This window comes from Eptatretus burgeri, chromosome 17, assembly GCF_056783735.1.
Source record: "Eptatretus burgeri isolate ZD-2024b chromosome 17, Ebu_testis_v1, whole genome shotgun sequence".
Taxonomy (NCBI): Eukaryota; Metazoa; Chordata; class Myxini; order Myxiniformes; family Myxinidae; genus Eptatretus; species Eptatretus burgeri.
Window position 1 is genome coordinate 17,417,577 of NC_140977.1, and position 17,537 is coordinate 17,435,113.

At 43.3% G+C, this 17,537-nt stretch overlaps 1 protein-coding gene across 1 annotated transcript in view; it reads left to right on the forward strand.

The window, feature by feature from the left end:
• The window catches only part of LOC147009431 (uncharacterized), a 36,535-nt gene extending 20,586 nt beyond the window's left edge, over positions 1–15,949 (forward strand). The window contains exon 4 of the mRNA XM_085861875.1: positions 12,220–15,949. Within this exon, the coding sequence (XP_085718001.1) occupies positions 12,220–13,916 (1,697 nt within the window). The 3' untranslated portion in view covers positions 13,917–15,949. The remainder of the gene's footprint in view (positions 1–12,219) is intronic.
• Positions 15,950–17,537: the final 1,588 nt, after the last annotated feature.

Below are 17,537 nucleotides of genomic sequence, written 5' to 3' on the forward strand. Positions count from 1 at the left end.
GAGTATAAAGAAGATTTCTGGAGTGAGTTAGATGAAGTGGTGGAGAGAGTATCCAAGGATGAAAGAGTGGTGATTGGAGCAGATTTCAATGGGCATGTTGGGGAAGGGAATAAAGAGGATGAGGAGGTGATGGGTAGGTACGGTCTCAACAAGAGAAATGTGGAAGGGCAAATAGTGGTAGAGTTTGCAAAAAGAATGGAAATGGCAGTGGTAAATATGTATTTCAAGAAGAAGGAGGAACACAGGGTGACATACAAGAGTGGAGGAAAGTGCACACAGGTAGATTACATCTTAAGCAGGAGATGCAACCTGAAAGAGGTTAGTGACTGAAAGGTGGTGGCAGGGAGAGTGTAGCTCGACAGCATCGATTGGTGGTCTGTAGGATGACTTTAGAGGTGAGGTTGAGGAAGAGAGTGAGGGCTGAACCAAGGACCAGATGGTGGAAGCTGAAGGAGGAAGACTGTTGCGTGAAATTTAGGGAGGAGGTGAGACAGGCGTTGGATGGTGGTAAAGATGGGTGGGATGATTGGGCAACGACAGCAGAAGTTGTGAGGGAGATTGCAAGGAAGGTACTTGGTGTGACATCTGGACAGAGGAAGGATGATAAGGAGACTTGGTGGTGGAATGAGGAAGTACAGGAAAGTATAAGGAAGAAGGGGTTGGCGAAAAAGAAGTGGGATAGTCAGAGAGATGAAGAAAGGAGGCAGGAGTACAAGGAGTGGCGGCGAAAGGCAAAGAGGGAGGTGGTAAAGGCGAAGAAAAAGGCATAGGACGAGCTGTATGAGAAGTTGGATACAAAAGAAGGGGAAAAGGATTTATACCGATTGGCAAGACAGAGGGACCGAGCTGGGAAGGATGTGCTGCAGGTTCGGGTGATAAAGGACGCAAATGGGAATGTGCTGACGAGCAAGGAGAGTGTGTTGAGGAAGTGGATGGAGTACTTTGAGGAGCTGATGAATGAAGAAAATGAGAGAGAGAGAAGGTTGGAAGAGGTGGAGATAGTGAATCTGGAAGTGGGGTGGATCAGTAAGGATGAAGTGAGGACTGCTATGAAGAAGATGAAAAGTGGAAAGGCGGTTGGCCCAGATGGTATACCAGTGGAGGCATGGAAGTGCTTAGGAGAGATGGCAGTGGGGTTGTTAACCAGATTGTTTAATCAAGTCTTGGAAAGTGAGAGGATGCCGGAGGAGTGGAGATTAAGTGTACTGGTTCCGATTTTCAAGAATAAGGGTGATGTGCAGAGCTGTGGAAATTACAGAGGGATAAAGTTGTTAAGCCACACCATGAAGTTGTGGGAAAGAGTAGTGGAAGCTAGGTTGAGAGGAGAGGTGACGATCTGTGAGCAGCAATATGGGTTTATGGCAGGAAAGAGCACCACTGATGCGATGTTTGCTTTGAGAATGTTGATGGAGAAGTATAGGGAAGGCCAGAAGGAGTTACATTGTGTGTTTGTGGATTTTATTTTTTTTTTTTTTTTTTTTTTTTAGTATACCTTGGTCGAGGCTCGTATGAGAGCTAACACACAACTCACAGCAAGGAGGCATGAGACAAGAGGGGTGGGAGTGGGAGGGACAAAACATTGGGGAACAGACACAGGTGAACTGTGGAAGGGAGAGGGATGGGGATGGGACGGGGAACATGGCGAGGAGAAGATGGACATTACAGGGACTTTCAGGAAGGAAAGCAGGAGAATTGAAGGAAGTGGGCTTGGGTGGATTATCGGGGTAGAAAAGATCGAGGATTTGGATGGGGGAAGATAAGAGGTGGTGGTGAACAGCTGTTTTGAAAGCCTGGAGGGAAGAATGGGAAAGAATAGAGTGAGGAAGTTTATTCCAAAGGCGGGAAAAAGAGGAATGAAAGAGTGAAGATGAGCAGTGATTCGTGATTTTGGTAGTTTTACCAGAAGGGGGTTGTTGGCGGACCTTGAGCGCCCTGTGGAAATGTGGTTGGGACAAATCGCAGAGAGAGCAGGGGGGCAAGGCTGGAGAGGAGTCGGTAGAAGACAGAAAGACCACCGACCAACCTGCGGTGATTGAGTGAGAGGCCCAAAGACTCAGCTTCATTGCGGGAGATGCCAATGATCTTAAAAGCTCTGGTTTCGACAGCGTGAAGTCGAGAAAGGTGGGAGGCAGGAGCACCAGCCCAGAGGGGAGAGCAGTACTCCATCAGGCTACGGACAAAAGCTTTGTAAGTAGTCAGGAGCTCAAGAGGGCCGAGGAAGGACTTTGCACGACGGAGGATTCCCAGTCGGCGACTGGCTTTTGAGGCAAGGTTGGAAATGTGACTTTCCCAGGAAAGGTCATGGCAGATAGTGAGACCCAGAAGCTTGAAAGAAAAGACTTCTTCCAGAGGATTGTTGAGAAAGTGAATGGTCGCGGTTTTGTAAACGGTCCTTTCGAAGAGACATAGTGAGAGTGTGAGATTTGTGTGGATTGAAAGACATGTTCCACGTGTTGGACCAGTTTGTGATTTTATCCAGATCTGCAGTGAGCGAAGAAGCTGCTGCTTGCCGGTCTGAGGGATGACAGATGGTACGGCAGAGGGTGGAGTCATCGGCAAAGAGAAATAGAGGATTTTCCAGAGAGTCCGAGAGATCATTGATGAAAACCAGAAAAAGAACAGGGCCCAGAACGCTACCTTGAGGAACTCCAGCCTGCACAGGAAGAGGGGATGAAAGAACTCCATTTAGGGCCACACGTTGACTGCGACAGGAGAGGAAGTCTGCGAGCCATGAGTGGAGATGGCCTTGAATACCATGGGAAGAGAGTTTGGTGAGTAGGGCAGGGTGCCAGACTGTGTCAAAAGCACGTGATATGTCCAGGGATACGGCTCGGATTTCCTGTCTGGCATTGAGGACCTCCATCCATTGATGGGAGAGCAGTAGCAGCATATCCAGGGTAGAGTGACCTGGTCTGAAACCAAATTGATGATTGGAAATCAAGCCATTGGAGAAGAGGAAGGATTTCATGTCTGAAGCAATGATGGATTCCATAACCTTGCTGATGATTGGGAGAAGGCTGATTGGTCTGTAGTTACAGGGATCTGTTTTTGCACCTTTTTTATGCAGGGCAGTGATGTTAGCAGATTTCCAAGCAGATGGCAGATGACCTTGGGAAAATGAGAGGGTGAATAGAACAGAGAGAGGGTGAGCAAGAGCAGAAGAGCAGGCTTTGAGGACACGTGGGCTGATGCCGTCTGGACCGGTTGCAGAATCTGACTCGAGGTTTGAAAGCAAGCTCTCCACCTTGTCAGGAGAAAAGGATACAGAGTCCAGGGACAGTTGGGTGCGACTGGGTAAAGTGGGTAGAGATAGTGATGGGTTTGGGACACAAGATTTAGCTGCAAACACCGAGTTTAGACATTCAGCTTTATCACGTGTGGAATCAGCAGTGCGGCCATTTGAGGTAAGGGAGGGGATGGAGGGGGAACATACACCAGAAACAGATTTGATTAAACGCCACCAGGATTTTGAGGAGGGAGAGAGGTTTGAGAGTTCAGACTTGAGATGAGAAAGATGTTGTTTTCTGGCTCTCCTGAGGGTAGATACACACTTGTTCCGAGCTTTGTGGAAAGAACTGAGATTGCCCTCAGTTGGGTTTGCTTTCCATGAGGCAAAGGCAAGTTGTTTCAGGACAACTGCCTCACCACAAGCTTCAGTAAACCAAGGGCGGGAGGAAGGGTAAGACAACTGAACACGAGAGGGGATAAATCTGTGCATGAGGGAGAGCAAGTTTCTTTGAAAGAATTCCCAGGATGAGTTGATGTTTGAGAAAGTAGTGATAGGAGACCAGTCTGTAAGTTTGATGGCTGCTCGGAGACCCTGCCAGTCGGCTTGAGTGAAATGCCAGACTCGACGGCGGTGAGGTGGTTCTCTGATGACAGCCAGAGAGATGTCCACTTTAACAAGGACGTGGTCAGAAGAACCAATTGGAGCGAAGGAAGAGCAGCAGATATTGTCAGGGAAATTTGTCAAAATCAGATCCAGAAGAGATGGAGTACCATTGGTTGAGATCCGGGTCGGGAAGTTGACCGATTGAGTCAGTCCCAATGAGTCACAGAAAGCTTTTGCTGATGTCCCATGGCAGGTGAGAGAGGTACCCACACCTAGCCAACTGGCGTGATGACAATTGAAGTCGCCACATAAGAGGAAGAGAGAGTTTGGATGAGAAGATAGAAGATGGTCCATGTTTTCGGAGAGTGAGGTGTAGATGGAGTCATCACTGTTCGGTGGACGGTACAGCACACATATAAACATGAGGTGGGAGTGGAGGGGAAGCCGAAGCCAGAGGTATTCCTGGGGGTGTGGGGGAGTGAGAGCAGTGCAGGGAGAGTGAGGAATAGAGTCTTTGATGAAGAGAGCAACACCTCCACCAGGACGAGGCTCAGGTCTGTCATACCGTAAGAGGGAGTAACCAGGGAGAGATACTTGGGAGTCAGACACGTCTTGGGAGAGGAAAGTTTCTGTTAGGCAGATAATGTCTGGTTTGTCAGTGGCAACCTGCATGGAAAGATCTGAAAGGTTTGAGCGAAGGCCCCGGATATTTGAGGTCCACACTTTTAATGAAGAGGTAGGGGAGGAGGCTTTGGGTGCAGGAGGTGGAGGGGGCGGGGAGGGTAGGACGAGGGACGAGGGGGAGGGAAGGAGGGTGGGAGAAGGAGTGTGGGGTATAGAAGAATAGCGAGGGGAGGGGGCCGAATGAGGAGGAGAAAAGGCTCTGTGGTGCGGGGAGAGAGGGGGGACAAGAGACAAGGAAGATGGCAGTTGAGGATTTGAGGAGGTGGAGTGAAGAGATGGAGGTGAGAGGGCAGTGGAGGGAGGCAGGTTGGTGGATGAGAGGGGGGCAACTTAGAGAAGGAAGAGTGAGGGGGATGAAAGGTGGGAGAAAGGTGAGGGGGGAATTTTTGAAAGAGGTGAGAGGGAGGCTTGGAGGGAGAAGAGTGGGATGGTTGCTTTGTGAGTGAGAGTGAGGGGTGAGGGCGGTGAGTTGGCACTGAAGTTGGAAAAAAAGAATGGTTGATGGAAAGCGAGCATCCATGGCAAACTGTGGTTTTTAAAAGTTTTAGGTCAGAGATGCGATTTAACACAATTCTTGATGGATGCAATGAAGGCGAATTCAGAGCATGGAGAGAAGAAGCGCTGTAATAGTTGGATTTTTTAGGCAAGGAATGAAGGAGAGGTCGAAATGAGAGCAGTCTGTTAAAATAGCAGAAGAGAAGTGCATTGTGAAACAGTAAAGAGTACCACATGTGTGAGAGAGGAAGATGAAGCATTATAAGATCGTTTTTGTTGTTAATATTAATGTATGAGAGAGTTCAACAGATTAGGTCATGGAAGTGTAAAAAAAAAAGAAATCGAGGAAGACGAGGAGGAAGTTAAGAGGAAGAAGAAGTAGCAGAATCGGGAGAAGGTGAGCGTGTTGTTGTTGTTGTTGTTGGGTATTTTTTTTTTTTTTTTTTTTTTTTTTTTTTTTTTGAGATAAGAAAGAGATTAGTTGGGAGAATGGGGGATGTTTGGAAAGTGGGGAGGATGAAAATTGAAGGTAATGGGGAGGATAGAAATTGAAGGAATGGGGAGAAAAAAACAAACAAAGAAACAAAAAAAAACGATCGAACACCGAGTGGAACCGGTAGGCCTCAAACCTAGGACTAGGCCTCAAACACCAAGTAAGAACGTCGACATAAATACTCACAGAATAGCACGATTTTTGAAACAAAACCGAACTAGGAACACACATTAACATGTAGGTGAGAAAATTAAACAGTTAAAGCGGGACAAATAACAACCGGAACTTAACTTTGAGAATGTCAGCAGGGAGCCCCGAAGGAGACCTCTTGCCGCTCAAAACCGGAACCGGAAGTGGATTTAGAGAAAGCTTATGATAGGTTGCCAAGAGAGGAGTTGTGGCATTGTATGAGGAAGTTGGGAGTGGTGGAGAAGTATGTGAGGATCGTGCAGGATATGTATGAGGACAGTGTGACAGCGGTGAGGTGTGCGGTAGGAATGACGGACCTGTTTAAGGTAAAAGTGGGATTGCACCAAGGATCGACTCTGAGCCCTTTCCTGTTTGCAATGGTGATGGACAGGTTGACGGACAAGATCAGACTGGAGTCCCCATGGACTATGATGTTCTCGGATGACATCATGATCTGTTTGGAGAGTAGGGAGCAGGATGAGGCGAGCCTCGAGAGGTGGAGGTACGCACTGGAGAGAAGGGGAATGATAGTCAGTCGGAGTAAGACGGAGTACATGTGCGTAAATGAGAGGGAGGGTGGTGGTATGGTGCGGTTGCAAGGAGTTGAGGTGGGGAAGGTGGATGGGTTTAAATACTTGGGATCAACTGTCCAAAGTAACGGAGAGTGTGGGAGAGAAGTGAAAAAGAGAGTGCAGGCAAGATGGAGTGGGTGGAGAAGAGTTGCAGGAGTGATTTGTGACAGAAGGGTAGCTGCAAGAGTGAAGGGGAAAGTATATAAGACGGTCGTGAGACCAGCTATGTTGTATGGTTTGGAGGCAGTGGCACTAACAAAAAGACAGGAAGCGGAGCTGGAGGTGGCAGAGTTAAAGATGCTGTGATTCTCGTTGGGAGTGACGAGGATGGACAGGATAAGGAATGAGTATATTAGAGGGACAGCGCAGGTAGGACGGTTTGGAGACAAAGTGAGAGAGGCGAGATTGAGATGGTTTGGACATGTGCTCAGGAGGGAAGCGGAGTATATCGGGAGAAGGATGTTGAAGATGGAGCCGCCAGGCAGGAGGAGAAGAGGAAGGCCAAAGAAGAGGTTCATGGATACGCTGAGGGCGGACATGCGGGTGGTTGGAGTGTCAATGGAAGATGTGGAGGCTAGAGCGAAATGGAGACGGTTGATCCGCTGTGGCGACCCCTAACGGGAGCGAGCCGAAAGAAGAAGAAGATACGGAGGAAGAACACAGAAGAGCATTCATTGAACTTCTCTGACCAGGAGCCCAAAGCAATTCCTTTTTAGCTCGCCTGTTCGAAGAACAGAGAGCTATAGCGATACCCCTGGCGTGAGCGTGAGCGTGAAAATGTTAAAGTTTTTGGCGCAAGTTATTTCCTTTCTAATGTTTTTATCTACCGCACTATTTTTTACTGATTAATATGTACAAATACATATATTTCTTTAAAATTATTTGGATCAGACTTCACTGCAATGCTTTATAAAAAATATTATTGGACTCGTCTTTTAAAAATGATAAATGTATCAACAGGCGAGCATTGGGTGGCTTTGACACCAACTCTCTGGTTTACTAGAGCAAGGATGGGTGGAGGGAATACGTGGGAGGGAAAACAGGATAGAAGAGAAACAATTGCCAACAGCCTTTCTATCCAAGAAGGAGCAACTTTCCACAGACGCTGAATTAAATAAAGCTGAGTGCAGCTAGTTCCTCTGGAAGCAGGAAGGGGTTTCCATGGAAATAGAATGGGAGGGAACATATTAGGTGGTCAGGCAAGCAAGGCCTGGAATGAGTTGACCGAAGCTCAGATAATCAGAATAGAGCACAAATAACTCTTCAATGTTGCAAAACAAGTAACTGGGTCAAGTAGTTATTCATCTGCTAAGAAAACAATGTAAAGATTACCTATTCTGTCCTGTCTCCCAACTTTGGTACAGCAAACATTTTTCTGCCAGCAGTCTTGATGGTGCCATTTATCATTCCATGGCATTTACACACAGTTGCCAAAGTATGTGTTCATTCGGATTACAAATTAAATATAAGTAAATGAATTCATGTTTTAGCATGTATATTCAATTGATATAATTAAGGAGGTTTACTGGACCTCATACAGTGTCTCCAAGTTATTGGGTTTAATTGCTCTCACAAGTATATGTAAATAATTACCAAAAACATTGTTTAACTAGATGGGGAGCACTCGGTAGAGTGCAAAACCTCCGCCGCCAATACTGCTGTGTCACTTAAGTGAACCTGATATCCTCTTCATTGTAGGTCAAAACGGATCAGACTCTACTGAACCACGATTGAATAAACTAAACTAGATCGACACGCATGTAGAAATGCCCAAAAAAAACTAAATTTTTTTGAAAAAAAAGGTGCAAAATTTGTTTTTTCTTCTCTAACAAATTTTTTTTGGGGGGGGTTGGAAATCACTTAAAACATGTAGAAATGCAAAAAAAAATTGAAATCTTTTTCAAATAAAATCGAAATTTTTTTGAAAAAAAGTTGCAGATTTTTTTTCAATTTTTTTTTTTTGGTTGGAAATCACTTAAAACATGCAGAAATGCAAAAACAAAAATTCAAATCTTTTTTTCAAAATTGCCGCCATAGCAGCCATATTGGACTTTGGACCAAGTCCAAAGTCTAATGGCATGATCCTTTGACCATACCTAATCCCCCCACCAAGTTTCGTCGAAATCCGTCCAGGAGTTTTTCCGTAATACTGTTCACAAACAAACAAACAAGCACTCATAGACTGGTACTTACGAAATCGTCAACTTGACCTCTGACCTTGCCTAATAAAAGCTGTCTCTCGAGAAGGTAGTAACGCAAACCAGAAGTTTCTACAATGATTCTGTACCAAACCATCAAAAATCGAATGTTTTGGATATTTTACCTCACCGTGACATTGACCTTTGACCGATTTTGACCAAAATCTAATCAGCACGAGCCATCACCCTCCTGAATCATGTGGTGTAATTTGACATTGGTAGCTTCTTCCGTTCTCGAGTTATCTGTACCAAACCATCAAAAATCGAATATTTGACCTCACCGTGACCTTGACCTTTGACCGATTTTGACCAAAATCTAATCAGCGCTAGCCACCACCCTCCTGAATCACGTGGTGTAATTTGACATCGGAAGCTTCTTCCGTTCTCGAGTTATTTTTTGGATGTTTGACCTCACTGTGACCTTGACCATTGACCGATTTTGACCAAAATCTAATCAGCACTAGCCATCAGCCTCCTGAATCACGTGGTGTAATTTGACTTTGGTAGCTTCTTCCGTTCTCGAGTTATCTGTACCAAACCATCAAAAATCGAATATTTGACCTCACCGTGACCTTGACCTTTGACCGATTTTGACCAAAATCTAATCAGCACTAGCCATCACCCTCCTGAATCACGTGGTATAATTTGACATTGGTAGCTTAATCCGTTCTCGAGTTATCGTGCCTACAAACAAACAGACACACAAACAAACACACAAACAGAGGACGGAAGTCATCAATATACTTACGAAATATTTAGATTTTGTAAGTAACAAACAGACAGGGGTGAACACAGTAACCTCCGTCCATCTTCGATGGCGGAGGTTAATAAGAATGGAAATATAGAAAGACATGGATGATTATATTTCCTTTGCGTTCTCTTTTGACCAAAATATGAGTTAAATTAATTCAAGTTCTATTAATATGAGTTCAATTAATATTCAGTTATTGAGATTAATATTCAGAGAAGTATAATGAAATTAAATGAGATTATAGTTGTTATTCGTGCCTGTATTCAATCAGATCGATCACAAAATTACTCAGAGAGGAAGTCCACCTCTTCACTTGTAAGCAAATACTTTTTGTCGTGGTTGCAATTCAATGAACTGTACAATTGATAATGCTCCCTTCACGTGACCCACCCTTCTCACGGCAATGCAGCAAGTCAGTTGCTGCATTCGTGATGCACAAAGTTGGTAATGAACTCAACAATGACGAATTATTACTTTTCCTGGCACGTTCTTTGCCTTGTATACAAGGCCCTGCGTTTGAAGATCTTCGTGATCTTGTATATAATCTGTGCGAGTCTGTCTGTCTGTCCGTCCATTTGGGGAGGGGCTTCTCATTTCATGGTGGGACTTCCCACATTCAGGGTGAGGTTCAAAATTGAATCGCCACCATTTTGTTCGCTCCGTATGACCTCTTTTGTAAGCCTCACACTTTCTTACACTCTCACGGCTTTATCTTCACTCTAACTCGATATCTGATTTCTTTTTTTTTGTGGTCGCCAAGATCCTGTAAGTTTCAGATGTTAAAAACTGGAAGAAAGTTAACGTTTTTAGACAAAAATACATTTCAAGTGAAATCAAGGCCTGTAATATAAAAGCCATTAAGATTCCCTCACAGCCAGAGCTTAACTCTAATTCACCTTCTGATTTCATTTTTTCTTGTCATTAAGATGGTTCTAGTTTCAGTTGCGGCAAAAGATGAGAAAATAGGACGAACATTGGCATTTATACACAAAAATGGATTATAATAGCCATTTTCAATGTATCTCATCAGACATAATGTGGGGAGGTGGAGTTATCATTAAATTACATGTATATTTTAATAAAAATTAAATAACATGTTGATGCAGCAAACGGCTCAGAAATCGGGTGTTCTCAGGTTTGAAACTCACAAAGAGAAACTCCTCACGATTCGAAAGCAAGCCCGGTTCACATTCAGATAACCAACTGCGTTAGAAACAGCCGCAAGGACAAGTGAAAATGCGATCGCTCGTACTCTGCTGAGGTTAAAAGTGAAAACCAACTGTACCTGTAAGTCTAACTCCATCCCCGCCGTACCAAGGTAGTGTGTCACCCGAGCATTAATTCTGACGTCGTATGTTCCAGGTTAACCCAACTCCATTGAAGCATCAGTTAAATTTGTTTTTTTCACATTTAAACGGTGATCGTTGGTTTCCTACTAAGCTTGTTAAATCACCGGGTGAGTGCAGTGCCTGGCCTGCTCCAAGTTCCATAAAAAGTTCCACATGGATAAAGTGCACAAAAAGGAAAACCACAAAGGCTTACCTTTTAATTATAACTTTAAATATGGAATTCAAGCAAACAGTATGTCAATCCAAAGAAAACACAAAATGTCGGCCGATGCTTTTTACTGCTCAAACCAACATGATCTATCTTCAAACAGGAACTCCAAACACGAGGTTGATAGAAGTTTATATTTTATGTATGAATGTCAAAGTGATGGGTAGATAATGAAAACGCACAAAAATTTAAACAGTGATGTCGTCTAAAATTGAAATTGCACATTTTCAGCTGGCGAGGCACCACCCGAGGGACGCGTGCCATCGCGCAGCGTGGTCGATGTGAGATGTGTATTTTTCCCCCTTTTTTTGGTTGATTTATGTCTATATCGAAGTGACGGGTTATATAATGGAAGAACAAAAAGGGGAACTTCATGGAAAATATAATTTCACATTTTCAGTGAGCCAGCCACCGCCTATTGCACTGCAGAACAGCAATTAGCCAACAACACAAGTGAGTGGTCCCAAACTTTGTTTAAGTCAATTGACAAACAGTATTGAGTGACAGTGCGAATATTGTAGAGCGCATGCCAAGTGGCTGAAGCACTCCAACAAAATGATGGATAAGGAACAGCTCGCTTGGCACGCAATCCGCAATCACTGAACCGTCATGTGAAACATACACCTCCCGGAGACGCCAAAGATATCAAATATGTCCGAATTGGACAAATTAATACTTTTTTTTAGGAATCGGGCTGTTAGACTTAGAAGGGAGGGAAGGAGTGTGGTGGGTGGAGGGAGGGGAAGGAATGTAGTGGGTGGAGGGAGGGGAAGGAATGTAGTGGGTGGAGGGAGGGGAAGGAATGTGGTGGGTGGAGGGAGGGGAAGGAATGTGGTGGGTGGAGGGAGGGGAAGGAGTGTGGTGGGAGGAGGGAGGCAAAGGGGTGGGGTGGGAGGAAAAGGGGTGGGGTGGGAGGAGGGAGGGGAGGGGGAGGGGAGGAGTGACCCAGCATTGTCTGGAAGCGCCAGGAAACTTTGCTTGTGTTAAATAAGGGTGGTTCATAAAACTGCTTCAATAGTGCTAAACTTCCAATTTTTTTTTTTTAACGATCTTTAAAATCATTATTTCATTAAAGTTGAAGAAAAGACTTGAGCACTGCTTGGGGTGTCGTGTTCAGTGAACTCTCCAGTTGACTTCAGCAGTTTGTTTCACCCGCATTTGCAAAAGCTGTCAATTTACAGTAACAAACACATTTGACTTATCACTGATAATTGGATGAATTTACCAAAAAGTATGAATATCATGGGAAAAAAACCCAAGCTTTTACACAGTCCTGCATATTTACATCAATAATATTTTTTTTTACTTTTCTCCAAAAGAACAAACACATATGTGCAGTGCATATTTGGATACATTTGTCAGAATGATATTACGAGTATTGAACAATGTACAGAATGTAGATTTATTTTTAATTTTTTTTTTAATGTCTTGTGATGTTGTATTTGCAGGTGGATCCAGTGAATCTCAAAGGGAAACTGCACCTACTTGTATGAACGGCTCAGACATACGCCCGCAGCACTCGCCAACTGAAATAAGCGAGAGGACCATTTACAGAGAAGATAAAGCAAATAATGAAATGGTTGCAGAGAATAACTTTCACAAGTTGAAAGGAAAGAAAGCTGAACATTCATACAAATGCAAAACTTGTGGAAAATCTTTTAAACGCTCAGCCCATCTTAAAACGCACGTGATAATTCACAACGGTGAACGCCCATACAAATGTACAAGTTGTGGAAAATCTTTTAATCAGTCATCCAACCTTAAAACACACGCGAGAATTCACAATGGAGAACACCCATACAAATGCACAAGTTGTGGAAAATCTTTTAATCAGTCATCCACCCTTAAAACACATGTGAAAAGTCACAATGGTGAGCGTCCGTACAATTGTGTAGTTTGTGGAAAATCTTTTAATCGGTCAACCACCCTTAAAACACACATGTTAATTCACAATGGTGAACGCCCCTACAAATGCACAGTTTGTGGAAAATCTTTTAATTGGCCATCCAACCTTAAAACACACGTGCTAATTCACAATGGTGAACGCCCATACAAATGCACAGTTTGTGGAAAATCTTTTAATTTGCCATCCACCCTTAAAACACACATGCTAATTCACAACGGTGAACGCCCATACAAATGCACAGTTTGTGAAAAATCTTTTAATTGGCCATCCAACCTTAAAATGCACATGCTAATTCACAATGGTGAACGCCCATACAAATGCACAGTTTGTGTAAAATCTTTCATTCAGTCATCCAACCTTAAAACGCACATGAAAATTCACAATGGTGAACATCCATACAAATGTATAAATTGTGGAAAATCCTTCATTCATTCATCCAGCTTTAAAATACACATGAAAAATCACAATGGAGAACACCCATACAAATGTACAATTTGTGGAAAATCTTTTAATTGGCCATCCAATCTGAAAACACACATGCAAATTCACAATGGTGAATGCCCGTACAAATGCACAGTTTGTGGAAAATCCTTCATTCAGTCATCCAACCTTAAAACACACATGAAAATTCACAATGGTGAGCGCCCGTACAAATGTCTAAATTGTGGGAAATCCTTCATTCATTCATCCAGCTTCAAAATACACATGAAAATTCACAACGGTGAACGCCCATACAAATGTACAAATTGTGGAAAATCTTTTAAACATTCATCCACCCTTAAAACACATGTGCGAATTCACAGTGATGAATGCCCGTACAAATGTGTAGTTTGTGGAAAATCTTTTAATTGGCCATCCGAACTTAAAGCACACATGAGAATTCACAATGGTGAGTGCCAGTGCAAATGTATAAATTGTGGAAAATCTTTTCATTGGTCATCCACCCTGAAAAAACACATGCTCATTCACAGTGGTGAACGACCGTACAAATGCATAGTTTGTGGAAAATCTTTTAATCAGTCATCCAACCTTAAAACGCACATGTTAATTCACAACGGTGAACGCCCAAACAAATGCACAGTTTGTGCAAAATCTTTTCATTGGCCATCCAATCTTAAAATGCACATGCTAATTCACAATGCTGAACGCCCATACAAATGCACAGTTTGTGCAAAATCTTTTAATTCGCCATCCAACCTTAAAACGCACATGCTAATTCACAATGGTAAACGCCCGTAGAAATGCTCAATTTCTTGAAAATCTTGGAATCGGTCATACACCCTTAAAACATGCATGACATCACACAATAGAGAATAACCATACAAATGCAGTTTGTAGAGAATCTTTGAATTGGTCATCCCACCTGAAAAGGCTCATGCAAATTCGCAATGGAGCACAAGGACATTTCCAACAAAGAGAATGTCCATACAAATGCAAAATTTGTGTAAAATCGTTCATTAAATCATGTGAAATCATGAAATAGTTTTTTTTGTTTTTGTTTTTTTTTTTGCTGTTTTACAGCGAACAAGTTGAGAGAGGGGGGAAACACCAACAGCACAGTTGAAGGCCTCGATAGCAGCAGACTTGGACAAAAAAAAAAATGGGTGTTTGGAGGAATGAGAGGCAGGAGAGAGGGTGCATGGGGTGAACAAGATGGAGAGAAAGAAAATATCAGGAGGGAAAACTGGACGCTTAGAAGGAGGATGGATTGGATAAACAGGATTTTCCAGAGTCAGAGAGAGCCAATCGTTTATGAAGATTGGCAATAGGACTGGGCCCAGAACACAATTTGTGGAAAATCTTACAATCGGTAATCCCACATGAAAAGGCACATGAGAATTCATTTGAAAAGTTACACGAGACAATGTCCACACCAATGTGCAATTTACAAAAAATCTGCTTTCAACCATCAATGCATGCCCCACATCAACACTTCAAACCCCTTCCCAGTACAAGTTCCAAATTCCCCTCTTCCAGATCTGTTTCATCTGTTTTTGTGCTATCACCCCACCCCCCCCCCCCAAAAACCACTCCTCATCCTCCTCCCATTCACAAAAGTAAAACAGGCATCACCAGGTAAAAACAGTGAAATATGTAATGCTTTTCATTCCCCAATCATGCTGTCACCAACCTCACAGAAACTCATCATGGTCACCTGTTCAACTCGCAATTTTAAGAGAAAATTGGTGGAAGTAATAGCAAAGACATGCATCACCTCCATGTTAAAATGCTGCTTGAGAGAATGCCACATATTTATTTGGGCAGTGTATAAACAGAGCACGACATCGATCACTGAGGTCTATCTTCACAAAGCCCGTGATGCCTCTCGGCTCAAAATCCTTACTGTTGCTTTTCTTGTTTTACACTGAAAGGAAAACTTACATGAAGGGCATGGTGATTGTGAATCTGATGTCTTTGACTTTGCTTCAACAACATGATGGCCGTAGTGTACACATTGTGGGTGGTGTCAGGCAAACTGTCCAACCAATCGGTAGAACCTGGACACATGCACGGACAGATGCACACATGCATGGCTCCTTTTATTGTGTAGACATGAGAAGTAATCATGGTGAGTGCTCCGACAATTTGTGGAAAATCCTTCAAGCAACGAGCACACCTTGATATACAAAAGAGAAGGCGGGGGTTTGGTTGTAGATACCTCCCCTGTGAAAGATCCCGAGCAATGGCAAGCGATTAAGTAAACAGTGAGGAGAAAGGGAGCAGACAGACGCACAACCCTGGCATATACCTTATTGGTACGACTCCTCTGAGTGCAGTCATTTACCCCTGTCAAGCAGCTGAGGCCCCACGGCTTCTTGGGGGAAAGCAAATTGGCTGTCTGTAACAAAAATATGCCAAACAATGACAATCGGTCTCATTAAAGTCCCATGACACTCAAAACTTTCTGGTTATTTATATATTAACTTGACCTTCCTCGTGAAGAAATCACCCATGTTTCATTTTTAAAATCAACAATGGCATAATTAGACCAATATTTCGAACATTTCTAGTGCTTTTCACAACTTGCTATGTCCCACCCCTCAAAAAAGTTGAGTTCAGCGAACCGCAAGTCGCGTGACCGTTGACGTCATCTCCAGAACGAGACTCGCACAGAGTGGATTGATTAGACGTTGCGTGCCGTATAAAATACGTACAAATGCATTGTGTGCATGTGTTTGCTATCTCACCGATCGTCTTCTGATGAATGAATGTCTACTTGGTATTGCTGCGTCTAAATTATGAGAAATAAATTGCAAGTGGAGGCAAGCTAACAGCACTGTTGTTGTACATGCACTTATACCAAAGCCATTGGCATGTGAATCACTTTTTAATTTGGGAGCAAGCATAATTCATTTCAGAATTTTCTAATTTAAGACAATATTGGTGATGCAGCATGTTTCTGGTGGCAGCAAAAACAATAAAATCTATACACTGAGGACAATATGCTCTTTAAAATCTCAACGTTTTCACAAACGTCAACTGCATGCCTGGTAGGGTAGGGTTCGCTTAGGATAATGAACGTCCCTGCTTCTCTGACACATCGACAAAGGTATCGGGTAGGCAACTTGCTTTGTAAAGGCACATGAGGAGTATATTTTGTTACTGTACAAGTGGGTCAGAATAATACAGTTTGCACCGGCACATAAACGAATATACTTTTTGCAATACTGTAAAGGAATTAATATTGACTGCACATGGTAATTTTTCCAAAATATTACAGCAATTAAAGTGTAAAGTACAATTATTAAATATAAATATATACATATAGTGCAAAGATAATGAGCAGACCTGCACAAAGAAATGAAAATTGCAACTGAAAAGAAATCTTGTTGACAACAGAAAACGAAAATCCGACGGCGCTCACTTACACTTCCTCACTCATCGGCGGTCTGTCGGCGACTGACAGCTTCTGCAGGCGGGAAAATATTCACACATACGGATTAAGATCGCCAACATACGTGCACCAAACCACGCCTCCCTCGCTTCATTTGTTTACGCACGAAAAATTAAGGTTGGATACTTTTTGAACACACCTCGTATACTTCATGGAATAACTGACTTAGGACACCTGTATGTTGTATGCATACGGTTCCGAGAACTGTAACAATACATACATACTGTACATGCATACATACATCCTGTACATATACACATACATACATATATACTGTACATACATGCATACATACATATGCAATATACATACAGTACATACTGTACATACATAATACACATCCATACATACTGTACATACATACATATATACATACATACATACTGTTGCGGACACTGTGTCGGGGCAAGAAGACCACGAGGTGGTTCAGGGGCGGGGGGGAGCTACCCTGGGTTCCCACCATAGTCCATGGGCCCAGGCATATATTGGTACCATCTGAGGAAACCAAACTTTAGGGCTACGAAGTTATTGGTAGGGACTATATGATTATTTCAATATGTGATAACCGTTCCAGAAGAGCAGCTTAGTGAATGTATTTTGCATTTTTACCATTTTACCATTCTGAGATATTGACGTTTTGGGGGGAAAATCATGCATGTGCCGTCTACCGTCATGTACGTGTACGTGCCGTCTACCAACACCACGAAAGTCAATGAACTCTGACATCAACTCTTCTGTGCCAGACAGGGAGAGATAGAGTCCAGTCAGCTTCCACCATGTGAAAACTGCCTCTTCATGCACGTCCTCCGTGCAAACTACCAGGCTGCTATTTGGAGGCGCTGTCTGCAATGCCAACCCAATGTTCCAAGTCCCAAGGGTTGTGGATGGACCACTGATGATGACGGGAAGCTGGCCATCAAGTGGATGCAGGGTTCTCCAGCACCGGATGCAGTGTTGCAACTGCT